This window comes from Pseudophryne corroboree, chromosome 1 (genome assembly GCF_028390025.1).
Source record: "Pseudophryne corroboree isolate aPseCor3 chromosome 1, aPseCor3.hap2, whole genome shotgun sequence".
NCBI classification, from domain to species: Eukaryota; Metazoa; Chordata; class Amphibia; order Anura; family Myobatrachidae; genus Pseudophryne; species Pseudophryne corroboree.
The window spans coordinates 78,490,493-78,511,735 of NC_086444.1; the positions used below are offsets into that span (position 1 = coordinate 78,490,493).

The 21,243-nt window shown below is 46.9% G+C and overlaps 1 protein-coding gene and 1 long non-coding RNA gene across 4 annotated transcripts in view; one reads left to right on the plus strand and one right to left on the minus strand.

The window, feature by feature from the left end:
• SPEF2 (sperm flagellar 2) overlaps nt 1-21,243 on the plus strand; it is an 853,267-nt gene that overhangs the window by 814,113 nt on the left and 17,911 nt on the right. For all 3 annotated transcript variants that reach the window (XM_063960786.1, XM_063960790.1, XM_063960798.1), the window contains 3 exons: nt 1,261-1,443; nt 2,885-2,977; nt 10,407-10,580. In XM_063960786.1, coding sequence (XP_063816856.1) covers nt 1,261-1,443; nt 2,885-2,977; nt 10,407-10,580 — 450 coding nt within the window. The remainder of the gene's footprint in view (nt 1-1,260; nt 1,444-2,884; nt 2,978-10,406; nt 10,581-21,243) is intronic.
• LOC135056086 (uncharacterized) overlaps nt 1-21,243 on the minus strand; it is a 237,576-nt gene that overhangs the window by 494 nt on the left and 215,839 nt on the right. The window lies entirely within an intron of this gene.

Genomic DNA, 21,243 nt, shown 5'->3' on the forward strand with positions numbered 1-21,243 from the left:
CCGTCTAATTGGCAGGGCCTAGATATATATTCACGTAGAGGCCATCTAATTGGCAGGGCTTAGATATATATATTCACATAGAGGCCATCTAATTGGCAGGGCTTAGATATATATATTCACATAGAGGCCGTCTAATTGGCAGGGTTTAGATATATATATTCACATAGAGGCCGTCTAATTGGCAGGGCTTAGATATATATATTCACATAGAGGCCATCTAATTGGCAGGGCTTAGATATATATATTCACATAGAGGCCATCTAATTGGCAGGGCTTAGATATATATATTCACATAGAGGCCATCTAATTGGCAGGGCCTAGATATATATTACGTAGAGGCCATCTAATTGGCAGGGCTTAGATATATATATTCACATAGAGGCCGTTTAATTGGCAGGGTTTAGATATATATATTCACATAGAGGCTGTCTAATTGGCAGGGCTTAGATTCACATAGAGGCCATCTAATTGGCAGGGCTTAGATATATATATTCACATAGAGGCTGTCTAATTGGCAGGGTTTAGATATATATATTCACATAGAGGCTGTCTAATTGGCAGGGCTTAGATTCACATAGAGGCCATCTAATTGGCAGGGCTTAGATTCACATAGAGGCCATCTAATTGGCAGGGCTTAGATATATATATTCACATAGAGGCCATCTAATTGGCAGGGCCTAGATATATATTACGTAGAGGCCATCTAATTGGCAGGATTTAGATATATATATTCACATAGAGGCTGTCTAATTGGCAGGGTTTAGATATATATATTCACATAGAGGCCATCTAATTGGCAGGGCCTAGATATATATTCACGTAGAGGCCATCTAATTGGCAGGGTTTAGATATATATATTCACATAGAGGCCGTCTAATTGGCAGGGCTTAGATATATATATTCACATAGAGGCCATCTAATTGGCAGGGCATAGATATATATTCACGTAGAGGCCATCTAATTGGCAGGGCTTAGATTCACATAGAAGCCATCTAATTGCGCAGCACGGCGGTGTAATGGTTACTATTACTGCCTCACAGCACTGAGGTCATGGGTTTGATTCCCACCATGGCCCTAACTGTGTGGAGTTTGTATATTCTCCCTGTGCTTGCGTGGGTCCCAAACTGCTCAGCATAGAGGAGACATTGCACAGGCATGACCAATGACTAAGTGTTAGTACACAGAGCAGGTAATGCAGGCCCCATAGAACATCCGTTATCTTGTACTAACATAAAAGCACTGACCTAATTATCTTTTCAGATTCAGGAAATAACATCAGCGTTGTCTGAGAGTTCAGATGTCGTGAACTGGCGCAAGTTCCTGTTATCAGTATCTGTACCCTGCTCGTACCCATCGCTGCTCCAACTTCTCACAATGCTGGAGAGATTCCGGGAGGCAGATCCCAGTGGGTGTGGCAGAGTCACTGAAGAGTGTTACAGCACGGTAATTACATATTCCATAGGAACATATTCATTTCTGAGCAGGACCGTCATCAGGGGGGATTGCCGGTACTCCAGTCCTGGGCCTAGACAGAAAGGGGGCCCACAACTTTCTCTGCACTACAGAGATTTTGTTCGTTTACTTGTAACTGGCCGCCAGCCTTCTCTAAACCATCCCAGGCTCCTCCCCTCCTCCTCTGATTTACCAATGAATCTAAGCTTTTTTATATGACACTTTGGGTGGTATTCAAATGATTTATCACGCCTAATCTCCTTTTTAAAGTGATCCCCGTTATCGCGCATATCGCGCCCATAGTAATCAGGTTTAGTTGTGTAAAGGGTTGGGCACCCTCGCTAACCAGGGGGTAGCGAGCTGAAATGATTATACCACGTCCATCAGCAGAAACAGAATGGGTGTGGAAGGGGGTGAAAAGAATTGAATACTGCCCTTTATATCATAAACCCTTAGGATTAGAGAGACTATATCATTTATTTATTTTAAATATTTTTTTCCCGGTTATAATACTATATGCTAGTAGTCACTATGCACTGAATACTGTATGTCAACTACATAGGCAGATAGTGAAAACATTATATCATTCACAATCATAATAGGTAAAAAGGCACAATAATTTTCCCTGAGGGCCCCTGCCTATTCCATCAGTCCTGGGCCCCACAATTTCTAATAGCAGCTCTTTTCCTGAGCACCACAATCCCGGTGACTTTTTTCCAACGTATCCACATTGTTCTGTATGTATCTTGTTCAGTAAAAATGTCCCAAAAGTTACAAAATGGAGGAGTACAAATAGAACATCATCCCACTGGTTGCCAGGACATACTAGATCCCTTTCCCTTTTCAAATGTAAGGTCTCACGAGCAGGGCCTTCCCTTCCCTTAGGTCCGCTATTTCAGCCAACTTCTATTCATTACTACTATGCCTACACTTATGACTTTGTATGTTTTGCTATTCTGTTACTTTATATACCCTGTCTTGTACTTTTGCACTGTATGGCGCTGCAGAAATTTGTGGTGCTTAAAGTTCCACAGCACATGTATAAAATAGAATATGCACTATATTCTGTTGGATCATTGACACAGTGCATAACTAGGGGTATGCGAGGGTGACAGAACCATAGCTACCCCACAGCACCTGAATTTGGGTCCACAGCACCTGCATTTTGCTTTGAGCCTACATTGGACGCTCCTGGCATGTACCCTGCAGCCTGTAACGGCTCCCATCTCCTTAGGGCAGTACTGTACTTCCTGGTACTTGCAGCACCACCCCCTAAGCAAGACATAATGATGTCACGTGTTATGGGGGCGTGGCCAGCACAGGATGCAGTGCACTGTATTAACAGTCTGTTGTATGGTCAACATTTATATTATCATTATAGTCATTTTGTAGCATTATGTATGTAAACCAATACTGGCTTTTTCCCTCTAAGGTCGAGCTGTGGTTTATGGGGATAATGGAGGAAAACGTTCCTGAAAACCCAACAGAGCCTCCACCATTTAACAGAATGGAGCATCTTATCAGGGTATATCCTAACATACATGACTGTAGATTAGATTCCTGAAATCAATGGTTAGAAATTTAATAGTTCCAATCGATGGCTATTTACATTCTTTTTCTCTTTTGTCACTTTGATTAAGTCCGCACTGAAACTTTATTTCATTAGCAAATGGTCCTTACTGTATATTCCTAAACACTGTCAGCTTGTGTATCTGGCACTGTGGGGGCATATGTGTATCTGACACTGTGGGGGCAAACATGTATCTGGCACTGTGGGGGCATATGTGTATCTGGCACTGTGAGGGCATATGTGTATCTGACACTGTGGGGGCAAACATGTATCTGGCACTGTGGGGGCATATGTGTATCTGGCACTGTGGGGGCATATGTGTATCTGACACTGTGGGGGCAAACATGTATCTGGCACTGTGGGGGCATATGTGTATCTGGCACTGTGGGGGCATATGTGTATCTGACACTGTGGGGGCAAACATGTATCTGGCACTGTGTGAGCATATGTGTATCTGGCACCGTGGGGGCATATGTGTATCTGGCACCATGGGGGGCATATGTGTATCTGGCACTGTGGGGGCATATGTGTATCTGGCACCATGGGGGAATATGTGCATCTGGCACTATTGGGGGCATATGTGTATCTGGCACTGCACTATTGGGGCCATATGTGTTTCTCTATCGTCCTAGTGGATGCTGGGGTTCCTGAAAGGACCATGGGGAATAGCGGCTCCGCAGGAGACAGGGCACAAAAGTAAAGCTTTCCGATCAGGTGGTGTGCACTGGCTCCTCCCCCTATGACCCTCCTCCAAGCCAGTTAGATTTTTGTGCCCGGCCGAGAAGGGTGCAATCTAGGTGGCTCTCCTAAAGAGCTGCTTAGAAAAGTTTAGCTTAGGTTTTTTATTTTACAGTGAGTCCTGCTGGCAACAGGATCACTGCAACGAGGGACTTAGGGGAGAAGAAGTGAACTCACCTGCGTGCAGGATGGATTGGCTTCTTGGCTACTGGACATCAGCTCCAGAGGGACGATCACAGGTACAGCCTGGATGGTCACCGGAGCCTTGCCGCCGGCCCCCTTTTAGATGCTGAAGTAAGAAGAGGTCCAGAATCGGCGGCAGAAGACTCCTCAGTCTTCTAAAGGTAGCGCACAGCACTGCAGCTGTGCGCCATTTTCCTCTCAGCACACTTCACACGGCAGTCACTGAGGGTGCAGGGCGCAGGGAGGGGGGCGCCCTGGGAGGCAAATGAATACCTATTTTGGCTAAAAATACCTCACATATAGCCTCCGGAGGCTATATGGAGATATTTAACCCCTGCCAGAATCCGTTAAGAGCGGGAGACGAGGCCGCCGAAAAAGGGGCGGGGCCTATCTCCTCAGCACACAGCGCCATTTTCCCTCACAGAAAGGCTGGAGGGAAGGCTCCCAGGCTCTCCCCTGCACTGCACTACAGAAACAGGGTTAAAACAGAGAGGGGGGGCACTAATTTGGCGTTAGAAATATATAAAAAAGATGCTATAAGGGAAAACACTTATATAAGGTTGTCCCTATATAATTATAGCGTTTTTGGTGTGTGCTGGTAAACTCTCCCTCTGTCTCTCCAAAGGGCTAGTGGGTCCTGTCCTCTATCAGAGCATTCCCTGTGTGTGTGCTGTGTGTCGGTACGTGTGTGTCGACATGTATGAGGACGATGTTGGTGAGGAGGCGGAGCAATTGCCTGTAATGGTGATGTCACTCTCTAGGGAGTCGACACCGGAATGGATGGCTTATTTAGGGAATTACGTGATAATGTCAACACGCTGCAAGGTCGGTTGACGACATGAGACGGCCGACAAACAATTAGTACCGGTCCAGACGTCTCAAAAACACCGTCAGGGGTTTTAAAACGCCCGTTTACTTTAGTCGGTCGACACAGACACAGACAGGGACACTGAATCCAGTGTCGACGGTGAATAAACAAACGTATTCCTTATTAGGGCCACACGTTAAAGGCAATGAAGGAGGTGTTACATATTTCTGATACTACAAGTACCACAAAAGAGGGTATTATGTGGGATGTGAAAAAACTACCATAGTTTTTCCTGAATCAGATAAATTAAATAAAGTGTGTGATGATGCGTGGGTTCCCCCCGATAGAAAATTATGGGCGGTGGGAAACACCCCTTAGGGTGGATAAGGCGCTCACACGCTTATCAAAACAAGTGGCGGTACCGTCTATAGATAGGGCCGTCCTCAAGGACCAGCTGACAGGAGGCTGGAAAATATCATAAAAAGTATATACACACATACTGGTGTTATACTGCGACCAGCGATCGCCTCAGCCTGGATGTGCAGAGCTGGGGTGGCTTGGTCGGATTCCCTGACTAAAAATATTGATACCCTTGACAGGGACAGTATTTTATTGACTATAGAGCATTTAAAGGATGCATTTCTATATATGCGAGATGCACAGAGGGATATTTGCACTCTGGCATCAAGAGTAAATGCGATGTCCATATCTGCCAGAAGATGTTATGGACACGACAGTGGTCAGGTGATGCAGATTCCAAACGGCACAAAGGTGTATTGCCGTATAAAGGAAGAGGAGTTATTTGGGGTCGGTCCATCGGACCTGGTGGCCACGGCAACTGCTGGAAAATCCGCCGTTTTTACCCTAAGTCACATCTCTGCAGAAAAAGACACCGTCTTTTCAGCCTCAGTCCTTTCGTCCCTATAAGATCATATCTGCCCAGGGATAGAGGAAAGGGAAGAAGACTGCAGCAGGCAGCCCATTCCCAGGAACAGAAGCGTTCCACCGCTTCTGACAAGTTCTCAGCATGGCGCTGAGACCGTACAGGACCCCTGGATCCTACAAGTAGTATCCCAGGGGTACAGATTGGAATGTCGAGACGTTTCACCTTCGCAGGCTCCTGAAGTCTGTTTTACCAAGGTCTCCCTCCGACAAGGAGGCAGTATGGGAAAAAATTCACAAGCTGTATTCCCAGCAGGTGATAATTAAATTACCCCTCCTACTACAAGAAAAGGGGTATTATTCCACACTATATTGTGGTACTGAAGCCAGAAGGCTAGGTGAGACTTATTCTAAAAAAAAAAAAAATTTTTGAACACTTACAAAGGTTCAAATCAAGATGGAGTCACTCAGAGCAGTGATAACGAACCAGGAAGAAGGGGACTATATAGTGTCCCGGGACATCAGGGATGCTTACCTCTATGTCCCAAATTTGCCCTTCTCACTAAGGGTACCTCAGGTTCGTGGTGCAGAACTGTCACTATCAGTTTCAGACGCTGCCGTTTGGATTGTCCACGGCACCCCGGGTCTTTACCAAGGTAATGGCCGAAATGATGATTCTTCTTCGAAGAAAAGGCGTCTTAATTATCCCTTACTTGGACGATCTCCTGATAAGGGCATAGTCCAGGGAACAGTTGGAGGTCGGAGTAGCACTATCTCGGATACTGCTACAACAGCACGGGTGGATTCTAAATATTCCAAAATCGCAGCTGATCCCGACGACACGTCTGCTGTGCCTAGGGATGATTCTGGACACAGTCCAGAAAAAGGTGTTTCTCCCGGAAGAGAAAGCCAGGGAGTTATCCGAGCTAGTCAGGAACCTCCTAAAAACAGTGCATCATTGCACAAGGGTCCTGGTAAAAATGGTGGCTTCCTACGAAGCAATTCCATTCGGCAGATTTCACGCAAGAACTTTTCAGTGGGATCTGCTGGACAAATGGTCCGGATCGCATCTTCAGATGCATCAGCGGATAACCCTATATCCAAGGACAAGGGTGTCTCTCCTGTGGTGGTTATAGAGTGCTCATCTTCTAGAGGGCCGCAGATTCGGCATTCAGGATTGGATGCTGGTGACCACGGAGCCCAGCCCGAGAGGCTGGGGAGCAGTCACACAAGGAAAAAATTTCCAGGGAGTGTGATCAAGTCTGGAGACTTTTCTCCACATAAATATACTGGAGCTAAGGGTAAATTTATAATGCTCTAAGCTTAGCAAGACCTCTGCTTCAAGGTCAGCCGGTATTGATCCAGTGGGAAAAACATCACGGCAGTCGCCCACGTAAACAGACAGGGCGACACAAGAAGCAGGAGGGCAATGGCAAAAACTGCAAGGACTTTTCGCTGGGCGGAAAATCATGTGATAGCACTGTCAGCAGTGTTTCATCCCGGGAATGGAAACTGGGAAGCAGACTTCCTCAGCAGGCACGACCTCCACCCGGGAGAGTGGAAACTTCATCGGGAAGTTTTTTCCACATGATTGTAAACCGTTGGGAAATACCAAAGGTGGACATGATGGCGTCCCGTCTGAACAAAAAACGGGACAGGTATTGCGCCAGGTCAAGAGACCCTCAGGCAATAGCTGTGGACGTTCTGGTAACACCGTGGGTGTACCAGTCGGTGTATGTGTTCCCTCCTCTGCTTCTCATACCTAAGGTGCTGAGAATTATAAGACGTAGAGGAGTAAGAACTATACTCATGGCTCCGGATTGGCCAAGAAGGACTTGGTACCCGGAACTTCAAGAGATGCTTACAGAGGTCTTATGGCCTCTGCCGCTAAGAAGGGACTTGCTTCAGCAAGTACCATGTCTGTTCCAAGACTTACCGCAGCTGCGTTTGTCGGCATGGCGGTGGAAAGCCGGATCCTAAGGGAAAAAGGCATTCCGGAAGAGGTCATTCCTACCCTGGTCAAAGCCAGAAAGGAGGTGACCGCACAACATTATCACCACATGTGGCGAAAATATGTTGCGTGGTGTGAGGCCAGGAAGGCCCCACAAAGAAATTTCAACTCGGTCGTTTCCTGCATTTCCTGCAAACAGGAGTGTCTATGGGCCTCAAATTGGGGTCCATTAAGGTTCAAATTTCGGCCCTGTCGATTTTCTTCCAGAAAGAATTGGCTTCAGTTCCTGAAGTCCAGAAGTTTGTCAAGGGAGTATTGCATATACAACCCCCTTTTGTGCCTCCAGTGGCACTGTGGGATCTCAACGTAGTTCTGGGATTCCTCAAATCACATTGGTTTAAAACCAGTCAAATCTGTGGATTTGAAGCATCTCACATGAAAAGTGACCATGCTCTTGGCCCTGGCCTGGACCAGGCGAGTGTCAAATTGGTGGTTTTTTCTCAAAAAAGCCCATATCTGTTTGTCCATTCGGACAGGGCAGAGCTGCGGACTCGTCCCCAGTTCTCTCCCTAAGGTGGTGTCAGTGTTTCACCTGAACCAGCTTATTGTGGTGCCTTGCACCTACTAGGGACTTGGAGGACTCCAAGTTGCTAGATGTTGTCAGGGCCCTGAAAATATGTTCCAGGACGGCTAGAGTCAGGAAAACTGACTTGCTGTTATCCTGTATGCACCCAACAAACTGGGTGCTCTTGCTTCTAAGCAGACTATTGCTAGTTGGATGTGTAATACAATTCAGCTTGCACATTCTGTGGCAGGCCTGCCACAGCCAAAATATGTAAATGCCCATTCCACAAGGAAGGTGGGCTCATCTTGGGCGGCTGCCCGAGGGGTCTCGGCTTTACAACCTTGCCGAGCAGCTACTTGGTCAGGGGCAAACACGTTTGCTAAATTCTACAAATTTGATACCCTGGCTAAGGAGGACCTGGAGTTCTCTCATTCGGTGCTGCAGAGTCATCCGCACTCTCCCGCCCGTTTGGGAGCTTTGGTATAATCCCCATGGTCCTTTCAGGAACCCCAGCATCCACTAGGACGATAGAGAAAATAAGAATTTACTTACCGATAATTCTATTTCTCGGAGTCCGTAGTGGATGCTGGGCGCCCATCCCAAGTGCGGATTATCTGCAATACTTGTACATAGTTACAAAAATCGGGTTATTATTGTTGTGAGCCATCTTTTCAGAGGCTCCGCTGTTATCATACTGTTAACTGGGTTTAGATCACAAGTTGTACGGTGTGATTGGTGTGGCTGGTATGAGTCTTACCCGGGATTCAAAATTCCTCCCTTATTGTGTACGCTCGTCCGGGCACAGTACCTAACTGGCTTGGAGGAGGGTCATAGGGGGAGGAGCCAGTGCACACCACCTGATCGGAAAGCTTTACTTTTGTGCCCTGTCTCCTGCGGAGCCGCTATTCCCCATGGTCCTTTCAGGAACCCCAGCATCCACTACGGACTCCGAGAAATAGAATTATCGGTAAGTAAATTCTTATTATCTGGCACTGTGCGGGCATATGTGTATCTAGCACTATTACGGGCATATGTGTATCTGGCACTGCACTATTGGGGGCATATGTGTATCTGGTACTATTGGGGGCATATATGTATCTGGCACTGCACTATTGGGGGCATATGTGTATCACGTCCCCCCCCCCATATGTGTATCACTCCCCCATTTCATTAGCCATGCCCCATGTGGCATGTGGCCACACCCATTTTTTTGGCTTGCGCCACTGGTTTTATGTGGATATATTATTAAATATTTTAGAAATTCTAGACTATAGTATATTCCAGATAATTACTATACAGTTCATCTAAACTAGTGTCGATAAAATGGTAATTTTTTACAATTTAAATATATTTATTTTATTATAGTATTATATAAAATGTCCATAATTTTTCTGAAGGCGTGTTTGAGTTGTGTTGCTGTTCTTGGATAATATAATTGTTTCTCTTTCATATACATATGACCAGGAGCGGATTGGGAACAAAAAGCGGCCCTGGAAAAATTTGTACTAGTGGCCCCACATGGGCAGCACCAGAGGTGTAAGGTCTAGCCATGGGCCATGGCAGCAGCACCCTCCCCCCAAGACTTTCCAGATAGTGGGCATGTCCAGCATCAAGGGGGAAGTTAAAAAGAAATAAAATTACTTATTATGAGCACATTATATGATACACCTTCAGAATTTAGGAAACTATATAATTCTCTAGAAAGATATATTTTCTTGCTTATTACACCAACCGTATCCCAATCACTATTCACTCAATCTTATATGTCAGCCAAGCAGGCAGACAGAGCATACACTAGATCAGGGCTGGCCAAACCAGTCCTCAAGATCTACCAACAATTCACATTTTCCAGACCACCTAGCTAGTGCACAGGTGTAGTCATTACTAATTAAGATGTGCTGCATTCATTCCTAACTGACAATTCTACAGATCTCCAGGAGGCCTGGAAAACATGTACTGTTGGTAGATCTCGAGGACTGGTTTGGCCAGCCCTGCACTAGATCATCTGCAATCACAGGCTAAGTGGCAAAGTCATTTTCATATATGCTAATTACTTTGCATCTTATTCATTATGTTTATAAAAAGGACCACATGTCCTCAAACTAAACAGACCCCACCGGTGTGTCGGCCCACCGGGGATCTTCCCTGTAAACCCTATGGCCAATCCGCCTCTGCATATGACATATAATAATCTAGATATACAGTACTTATATTATATAGCCAACAACTTTTCATTGTGTGTCTTTTTATTTTTCAGTTTTACTTTGATATGTTTGCTGACTATGATCTGCAGCCCCCGCAGCTGGACTATATAGACATGTTGCTGTATTTCGCTTCCCACCCGGATCCCATGGATGGATTCTACCGAGCGCTAAGCGTCACTACAGGGAAACCAATCACAAAGCAGGCATATGACGGCACTCTTGTAAAGGTACCAGACTTTGCACTGCACCTGCTGCAACTCCAGCTGTGTGATTCAGACAGCTAAACCAATGTACTAACATTTCAGATGCTATAAACAGAACCAAGTCTTGCTTAGGAAAGTGGTAACACTCAAGTCTAATACTATAACAAAATGAAAAGACCAAAAAATAACGCAATGTGTTAGAAATATTGTACAAATTGGCAAACATAATATAACATATAAGTAAATAGCCTTTTCTTTATTGACCACAATGCACTAAAACAGATGCAGAATAAACTAACACAAAAAAATGCTTAGAAATTAAATTTCCCCCATTTGATAGGTTGCCATATAAATTTTATTACCATGAAGTCTATTCTTCTTTTGGGGCTAGAAGCAGATTAAGGAAGGGGACCCAGGGGGTGAGGGCCCCCAGGACCCACTCTCTCAGGGGGGCCCCCAGCTGGAGCACACTGCTGCATTGTGTTCAGTCTCGTAGTGATGGGCAGTCTGGATGATGAGTGGGGACGTGTTGAATAATCTCAGGCCCCCTCCACCCCTGCCGGAACTGCTTTGCCCCCAGCTCTAGTTCTGATTTCCGGGGACAATTCTGCTCATCTCCAGCCTCCGCCGCCAGCGTCCGCTGCAGCATAGCAATATGTTTCTTCCTGTGCATTTATCCGTCTTTTTATGCATCCCAGGAATGTATTGGCTTTTGTATCTGCTGCCTGGAACTGTGCTGCTACTCGTCTCTCTGCTATGTGGTATTCCTGCTGTAGGTCCTTTTCCATCTCCACTTTCCACCTAGACCTAGTAGCCATATTATAAACCCCAGACTCTTAAGTGGAACAGCATAAAACGCTTTTCAGAAAACTCCAAATATTCCACATCAATTACCTTCAACAGATACAGAGAGTATAAGTTAACCTCTTCATTTAGACTAATCATATGTCAGGGGTAACCGGCCTTCAAGAAACAGCGCTGACACTGTTATCAATTTATTATACAGTATACTATATGTTTTACAACTTTATCCTTAGAACCCCTTCAAATATTTTACCCTTGATAGGGCTATAATTTCCACCAATGTCCCGCAACTGCCCTTTTGGATTCTATAAATGCTAGACATAGGGGTCTATCAACTAGAAAACGTAAAGGCATCAGCTTATATTGTGGAAGCAACCTGGGCTTAGGTGCGATACATGCCTTATCTTGTATACTGTAGGTGTAACTGCAGCTCTTCCTGTGTTACACAAATAGCCGTGCATATAGCGGCTATTACTGCACAACCTGTTTCCTGGTGCTTTTTCCTGCTTTATAAAGGCAGATTAAAAGAGCAGCTTTGTCTTTAGCTTCCACTATAATGTTACATATTTTATCTTATATTCAATTAAATAATATTATTTTGGGACTTGACTTGCCCTGCTCTTATCTGCATACCTCCCAACTGTCCCGATTTTCGCGGGACAGTCCCATTTTTTGGGGGACTGTTCCGCTGTCCAACCCGCGGGCCGCAGTATCCCGTGGTGGTGGGTAGGGGAGTTTGGAAGGCTCCTGTCACACTCTGCACAGCGTCTATTCACGGAGACAAGAGGGACTGGGGGCATGGCCGGCAGCGTACAGCTCTGGCCATGCCCCCATAGTGACGGAAAATGGGGGCGTGGCTTGTGATACCTGCATTACCGGGAAGTCATACCCCCTTCACTGATGACACCCCCGTTTTCCAGGCGGGTGCGGCTGAGCCACACCGGAGTCCCGCTTGCAACCTCCAAAAAGTTGGGAGGTATGTATTTGTAGCCAATTTTCACCATCAGTCTTTGCTAACCTGCTTTCCTTTCTACATATTTTGCTATATTGCTTCTATTTCCACAAAATATTTCTAAACACTGATGTAGAGTTGGCCACAGAGGCAGAACTCTGGGAGTCATCTGCCGCCGGGCTCCTGCTCTGAAGGGGGCACCTCTCCTCCCATTCTGTGACACCATTCTATTTCCACAAAATATTTCTAAACACTGATGTAGAGTTGGCCTGCCATATAATTATTAACCACTGGCCTGCCATGGTCGTATCATTTGCCGGGCTCCGCTGCCTCCCTGCACCCTTCCCCAGTGTCTGTTGTGCTGCAGATCACTGCTGATCAGTCAGCGCAGCAGTACCCCCCACCCAGGTGTGTAATATGCATTTCCCGAGCGGCTGCTCCTCTGTATATGTATATCAAACCCCTCCCAGCCCCCCAGTGTGTGCCTCAGATGAGCAGTCGCTGGGGAAATCAGAGATGGTGTCCGATGGCGGTGATCCGATGTTAGAAAAAAAAGATATATGTATATATTTGACAAAATTTTTTTTTTCATTATTATTTTTTTAATAAACTTGTTTTGGATATGTTTAAATACACGTTCTTCACCTAATTCACTCATTTAAAAAATCCAACAATTTCTTAGAGTTTTTTGGAAAACAAATTTGCATATTAAGTGGTTACAAAAGTAGCGTGCAAAAATAGCTTATTTCCACCTACGCCCCTGATGCACCACATAGGCCTGGTGTACACCGGGCGTATGTCATATATACTTACTGTGTATGCCCGAGTGACAGACAGGTTCACTTGCGACAGATTACTAGTCCCAGTCTTAGTCCACGTGGATAGTAAATCAAGCAAAGGTTGGAAAAGCATGACCCCCCCCCAAAAAAAACACAACAACAACACGTGTGTCGACTATTGTCATGTCGACCTTTTGACTATGCTGGCCTTGTATACCTGTCGATTTAATGGATGCCGCCCATATGGGGTTGACCTATTGACTGTAGACCTAGACACTGTCTACCTATACATTGGAACCCCACAGTCAGTCACAAGGGATTTCGCTGGTGCTTGCAACCATCATGGGGGGTGATTCAATTGTTTTAATGCGCCCCATTTTGCTCAATTGAACGTCACTTTAGATGGAGCAATATTCAGTTGTTGCGTAATGCAGCTAAACCCTTCTAAACTATTGAGCGCAACAAGGAAAAAGCGGGCAGAAATAATGGGCGCCCGCGATATTCCTGTCTGAACGCAGCAAAAATGTAATTGTTCCTTCAGGCGCAGGGAGTAAAAAAAATAATAATTTAATTCCCCCATCACATGCGGTGCAGTATATGGCTGGGGAGGCACTGGCTAGTACCAGAGCCAGATTTACACACAATATATGAGCCAAATGGTTCATGTGGGCATTATACACAGGTGCAGCAGTATATTCTTGTGTGCGTTATACACAGGTGCAGCAGTATATACATGTGGGCGTTATACACAGGTGCAGCAGTATATACATGTGGGCGTTATACACAGGTGCAGCAGTATATACATGTGGGCATTATACACAGGTATTCCACAAATATGTCTCTAGGCGCTAATTTTTTCTCTGACGTCCTAGTGGATGCTGGGAACTCCGTAAGGACCATGGGGAATAGCGGCTCCGCAGGAGACTGGGCACAACTAAAAGAAAGCTTTTAGACTACCTGGTGTGCACTGGCTCCTCCCACTATGACCCTCCTCCAAGCCTCAGTTGGATTTCTGTGCCCGGCCGAGCTGGATGCACACTAGGGGCTCTCCTGAGCTCCTAGAAAGAAAGTTTATTTTAGGTTTTTTATTTTACAGTGAGACCTGCTGGCAACAGGCTCACTGCATCGAGGGACTAAGGGGAGAAGAAGCGAACCTACCTGCTTGCAGCTAGCTTGGGCTTCTTAGGCTACTGGACACCATTAGCTCCAGAGGGATCGACCGCATGGAACTGGCCTTGGTGTTCGTTCCCGGAGCCGCGCCGCCGTCCCCCTTACAGAGCCAGAAGCAAGAAGAGGTCCGGAAAATCGGCGGCAGAAGACATCAGTCTTCACCAAGGTAGCGCACAGCACTGCAGCTGTGCGCCATTGCTCCTCATGCACACTTCACACTCCGGTCACTGAGGGTGCAGGGCGCTGGGGGGGGGGCGCCCTGAGCAGCAATAAAAACACCTTGGCTGGCAAATATATCACAATATATAGCCCCAGAGGCTATATATGTGATAAATACCCCTGCCAGAATCCATAAAAAAGCGGGAGAAAAGTCCGCGAAAAAGGGGCGGAGCTATCTCCCTCAGCACACTGGCGCCATTTTCTCTTCACAGTGCAGCTTGAAGACAGCTCCCCAGGCTCTCCCCTGTAGTTTGCAGGCTCAAAGGGTTAAAAAGAGAGGGGGGGCACTAAATTTAGGCGCAATATTGTATATACAAGCAGCTATTGGGAAAAATTCACTCAATATAGTGTTAATCCCTAAATTATATAGCGCTCTGGTGTGTGCTGGCATACTCTCTCTCTGTCTCCCCAAAGGGCTGTGTGGGGTCCTGTCCTCAGTCAGAGCATTCCCTGTGTGTGTGCGGTGTGTCGGTACGGCTGTGTCGACACGTTTGATGAGGAGGCTTATGTGATGGCAGAGCAGATGCCGATAAATGTGATGTCGCCCCCCTGTGGGGCCGACACCAGAGTGGATGGATAGGTGGAAGGTATAAACCGACAGTGTCAACTCCTTACATAAAAGGCTGGATGACGTAACAGCTATGGGACAGCCGGCTTCTCAGCCCGCGCCTGCCCAGGCGTCTCAAAGGCCATCAGGGGCTCAAAAACGCCCGCTCCCTCAGATGGCAGACACAGATGTCGACACGGAGTCTGACTCCAGTGTCGACGAGGTTGAGACATATACACAATCCACTAGGAACATCCGTTACATGATCCCGGCAATAAAAAAAAATGTGTTACACATTTCTGACATTAACCCAAGTACCACTAAAAAAGGGTTTTATGTTTGGGGAGAAAAAGCAGGTAGTGTTTTGTTCCCCCATCAAATGAGTGAATGAAGTGTGAAAAAGCGTGGGTTCCCCCGATAAGAAACTGGTAATTTCTAAAAAGTTACTGATGGCGTACCCTTTCCCGCCAGAGGATAAGTTACGCTGGGTGATATCCCCTAGGGTGGATAAGGCGCTCACACGTTTGTCAAAAAAGGTGGCACTGCCGTCTTAGGATACGGCCACTTTGAAGGTACCTGCTGATAAAAAGCAGGAGGCTATCCTGAAGTCTGTATTTACACACTCAGGTACTAGACTGAGACCTGCAGATAGTGCTGCTGCAGCGTGGTCTGTAACCCTGTCAAACAGGGATACTATTTTGCGAACATAAGACGTCGTCTTATATAGGAGGGATGCACAGAGGGATATTTTGCCGGCTGGCATCCAGAATTAATGCAATGTCCATTCTGTCAGGAGGGTATTAGAGACCCGACACTGGACAGGTGATGCTGACTTTAAAAGGCACATAGAGCCTTATAAAGGTGAGGAATTGTTTGGGGATGGTCTCTGGGACCTCGTATCCACAGCAACAGCTGGGAAGAAAATTTTTTACCTCAGGTTTCCTCACAGCCTAAGAAAGCACTGTATTATCAGGTACAGTCCTTTCGGCTTCAGAAAAGCAAGCGGGTCAAAGGCGCTTCCTTTCTGCACAGAGACGAGGGAAGAGGGAAAAAGCTGCACCAGTCAGCCAGTTCCCAGAATCAAAATTCTTCCCCCGCTTCCTCTGAGTCCACCGCATGACGCGGGGGCTCCACAGGCGTAGCCAGGTACGGTGGTGGGCCGCCTCAAAAATTTCAGCGATCAGTGGGCTCGCTCACAGGTGGATCCCTGGATCCTTCAAGTAGTATCTCAGGGGTACAAGCTGGAATTCGAGGCGTCTCCCCCCCGCCGTTTCCTCAAATCTGCCTTGCCGACAACTCCCTCAGGCAGGGAGGCTGTGCTAGAGGCAATTCACAAGCTGTATTCCCAGCAGGTGATAGTCAAGGTGCCCCTACTTCAACAAGGACGGGGTTACTATTCCACACTGTTTGTGGTACCGAAACCGGACGGTTCGGTGAGACCCATTTTAAATTTGAAATCCTTGAACACATACATAAAAAAATTCAAGTTCAAGATGGAATCGCTCAGGGCGGTTATTGCAAGCCTGGAGGAGGGGGATTACATGGTATCCCTGGACATCAAGGATGCTTACCTACATGTCCCCATTTACCATCCTCACCAGGAGTACCTCAGATTTGTGGTACAGGATTGCCATTACCAATTCCAAACACTGCCGTTTGGACTGTCCACGGCACCGAGGGTCTTTACCAAGGTAATGGCAGAAATGATGATACTCCTTCGAAAAAAGGGAGTTTTAATTTTCCCGTACTTGGACGATCTCCTTATAAAGGCGAGGTCCAAGGAGCAGTTGTTGGTCGGAGTAGCACTATCTCGGGAAGTGCTACAACAGCACGGATGGATTCTATACATTCCAAAGTCACAGCTGGTTCCTACCACACGCCTACTGTTCCTGGGGATGGTTCTGGACACAGAACAGAAAAAAGTGTTTCTCCCGCAGGAGAAAGCCAAGGAGCCGTCATCTCTAGTCAGAGACCTCCTGAAACCAAAACAGGTATCGGTGCATCACTGCACACGAGTCCTGGGAAAAATGGTAGCTTCTTACGAAGCAAAATTCCATTCGGCAGGTTCCATGCAAGAACCTTTCAGTGGGACCTCTTGGACAAGTGGTCGGGATCGCATCTTCAGATGCATCGGCTGATAACCCTGTCTCCAAGGACCAGGGTATCTCTACTGTGGTGGCTGCAGAGTGCTCATCTTCAAGAGGGCCGCAGATTCGGCATACAGGACTGGGTCCTGGTAACCACGGATGCCAGCCTTCGAGGCTGGGGGGCAGTCACACAGGGAAGAAATTTCCAAGGACTTTGGTCAAGTCAGGAGTCGTCCCTACACATAAATATTCTGGAACTGAGGGCCATTTACAATGCCCTAAGTCTGGCAAGGCCTCTGCTTCAAAACCAGCCGGTACTGATCCAATCAGACAACATCACGGCAGTCGCCCTTGTAAACCGACAGGGCGGCACAAGAAGCAGGATGGCGATGGCAGAAGCCACAAGGATTCTCCGATGGGCGGAGAATCACGTCTTAGCACTGTCAGCAGTGTTCATTCCGGGCACGACCTACACCCGGGAGAGTGGGGACTTCATCCAGAAGTCTTCCAACTGTTGGTAAACCGTTGGGAAAGGCCACAGGTGGACATGATGGCGTCCCGCCTAAACAAAAAACTAGATATTGCGCCAGGTCAAGGGACCCTCAGGCAATAGCTGTGGACGCTCTAGTGACACCGTGGGTGTACCAGTCGGTTTATGTATTCCCTCCTCTGCCTCTCATACCAAAGGTACTGAGAATAATAAGAAAACGAGGAGTAAGAACGATACTCGTGGTTCCGGATGGGCCAAGAAGAGCTTGGTACCCAGAACTTCAAGAAATGATATCAGAGGACCCATGGCCTCTACCGCTCAGACAGGATCTGCTACAGCAGGGGCCCTGTCTGTTCCAAGACTTACCGCGGCTGCGTTTGACGGCATGGCGGTTGAATTCCGGATCCTAAAGGAAAAAGGCATTCCGGAGGAAGTCATTCCTACGCTGATAAAAGCCAGGAAAGAAGTAACCGCAAACCATTATCACCGTATTTGGCGAAAATATGTTGCGTGGTGTGAGGCCAGGAAGGCCCCAACAGAGGAATTTCAGCTGGGTCGTTTTCTGCACTTCCTACAGTCAGGAGTGACTATGGGCCTAAACTTGGGTTCCATTAAGGTCCAGATGTCGGCTCTGTCGATTTTCTTCCAGAAAGAACTGGCTTCACTGCCTGGAGTTCAGACATTTGTAAAGGGAGTGCTATATATTCAGCCCCCTTTTGTGCCTCCTGTGGCACCTTGGGATCTCAACGTGGTGTTGAGTTTCCTAAAATCACATTGGTTTGAGCCACTTAAAACTGTGGATTTGAAATATCTCACGTGGAAAGTGGTCATGTTATTGGCCTTGGCTTCGGCCAGGCGTGTGTCAGAATTGGCGGCTTTGTCATGTAAAAGCCCTTATCTGATTTTCCATATGGATAGGGCAGAATTGAGGACTCGTCCCCAGTTTCTCCCTAAGGTGGTATCAGCTTTTCACTTAAACCAACCTATTGTAGTGCCTGCGGCTACTAGGGACTTGGAAGATTCCAAGTTACTGGACGTAGTTAGGGCCTTAAAAATTTATATTTCCAGGACGGCTGGAGTCAGGAAAACTGACTCGCTTTTTATCCTGTAGGCACCCAACAAAATAGGTGCTCCTGCTTCTAAGCAGACTATTGCTCGCTGAATTTGTAGCACAATTCAGCTGGAGCATTCTGCGGCTGGATTGCCGCATCCTAAATCAGTAAAAGCCCATTCCACGAGGAAAGTGGGCTCATCTTGGGCGGCTGCCCGAGGGGTCTCGGCTTTATAACTTTGCCGAGCTGCAACTTGGTCAGGGGCAAACACGTTTGCAAAATTCTACAAATTTGATACCCTGGCTGAGGAGGATCTTGAGTTCTCTCATTCGGTGCTGCAGAGTCATCCGCACTCTCCCGCCCGTTTGGGAGCTTTGGTATAATCCCCATGGTCCTTACGGAGTTCCCAGCATCCACTAGGACGTCAGAGAAAATAAGATTTTACTCACCGGTAAATCTATTTCTCGTAGTCCGTAGTGGATGCTGGGCGCCCATCCCAAGTGCGGATTGTCTGCAATACTTGTATGTAGTTATTGCCGAACTAAGGGTTATTGTTGAGCCATCTGTTGAGAGGCTCAGTTATATTTCATACTGTTAACTGGGTATAGTATCACAAGTTATACGGTGTGATTGGTGTGGCTGGTATGAGTCTTACCCGGGATTCAAAATCCTTCCTTATTGTGTCAGCTCTTCCGGGCACAGTATCCTAACTGAGGCTTGGAGGAGGGTCATAGTGGGAGGAGCCAGTGCACACCAGGTAGTCTAAAAGCTTTCTTTTAGTTGTGCCCAGTCTCCTGCGGAGCCACTATTCCCCATGGTCCTTATGGAGTTCCCAGCATCCACTACGGACTACGAGAAATAGATTTACCGGTGAGTAAAATCTTATTATTTTATTAAATTAATATACTAATAAAAGAAGAGTGATAATCCACCAAATCTTAATTACTATTCAGCTGCAAATAGTGAGATTATGCCTGTGTACACATAAACAACATCTCCTGTTGCTACAGGAGATAACCATAAAATAAAAGAAATTAAATTAAATAAAAATGCACTTATTTCTAATAATTAAAGGCTTAAATGAGATGAGTACAGCCACATGTTGTCACACATACAGTATTCTTATTTTATATTTTATTTTATATAAAGGTACAATATGGGGTTAGGTGCGCCAAAGGGACAAATTTGTGCTATTTGAAAGGGATGATGTTTGAGGAACTTCTGCAAATAGGTAGCAGCCTTAGGGCAAATCAAATACCCACCTACATGAGCGCTGGATAACCTTCCTTATTTTATATAAAATTAGCACCAGTCAGTGCTTCTAATCCCACAATTTTAATACACTTTCTCTAACGTCCTAAGTGGATGCTGGGACTCCGTAAGGACCATGGGGGATAGCGGCTCCGCAGGAGACTGGGCACAACTAAAAGAAAGCTTTAGACTACTGGTGTGCACTGGCTCCTCCCACTATGACCCTCCTCCAGACTTCAGTTAGATTCTTGTGCCCGGCTGAGCTGGATGCACACTAGGGGCTCTCCTGAGCTCCTAGAAAGAAAGTATATTTAGGTTTTTTATTTTACAGTGAGATCTGCTGGCAACAGACTCACTGCAGCGAGGGACTAAGGGGAGAAGAAGCGAACCTACCTAACAGGTGGTAGTTTGGGCTTCTTAGGCTACTGGACACCATTAGCTCCAGAGGGATCGACCGCAGGACCCGACCTTGGTGTTCGTTCACGGAGCCGCGCCGCCGGCCCCCTTACAGAGCCAGAAGCAAGAAGTGTTCCGGAAAATCGGCGGCAGAAGACTTCAGTCTTCAACAAGGTAGCGCACAGCACTGCAGCTGTGCGCCATTGTTCCTCATGCACACCTCACACTCCGGTCACTGATGGGTGCAGGGCGCTTGGGGGGGAGGGGGGGGGGGGCGCCCTGGGCGCCCTGGGCGCCCTGAGGGCAATATAAGACACCTTGGCTGGCAAATCTACACCATATATAGTCAGGAAGGCTGTATAGGTGTAAAAATACCACTGCCAGAATTCCAGAAAAAGCGGGAGAAGTTCGCCGGAAAAGGGGCGGGGCCATCTCCCTCAGCACACTGGCGCCATTTTTCCCTCACAGCTCCGCTGGAAGGACGCTCCCTAGCTCTCCCCTGCAGTGTACAAGCTACAGAAGGGTAAAAAAGAGAGGGGGGGGCACTAAATTTAGGCGCAGTATATATTATATAAGCAGCTATAAGGGAAAAACACTCATTTATAGTGGGATCCCTGCGCTCTGGTGTGTGCTGGCATACTCTCTCTCTGTCTCCCCAAAGGGCTTTGTGGGGTCCTGTCCTCTGTCAGAGCATTCCCTGTGTGTATGCGGTGTGTCGGTACGGCTGTGTTGACATGTTTGATGAGGAGGCTTATGTGGAGGCGGAGCAAATGCTGATAAATGTGATGTCACCCCCTGCGGGGTCGACACCTGAGTGGATGGTGCTGTGGAAGGAATTACGCGACAGTGTCGACTCCTTGCATAAAAGGTTTGACGACATACCAAATGTGGGACAGCCGGCTTCTCAGCCTGTGCCTGCCCAGGCGTCTCAAAAGCCATC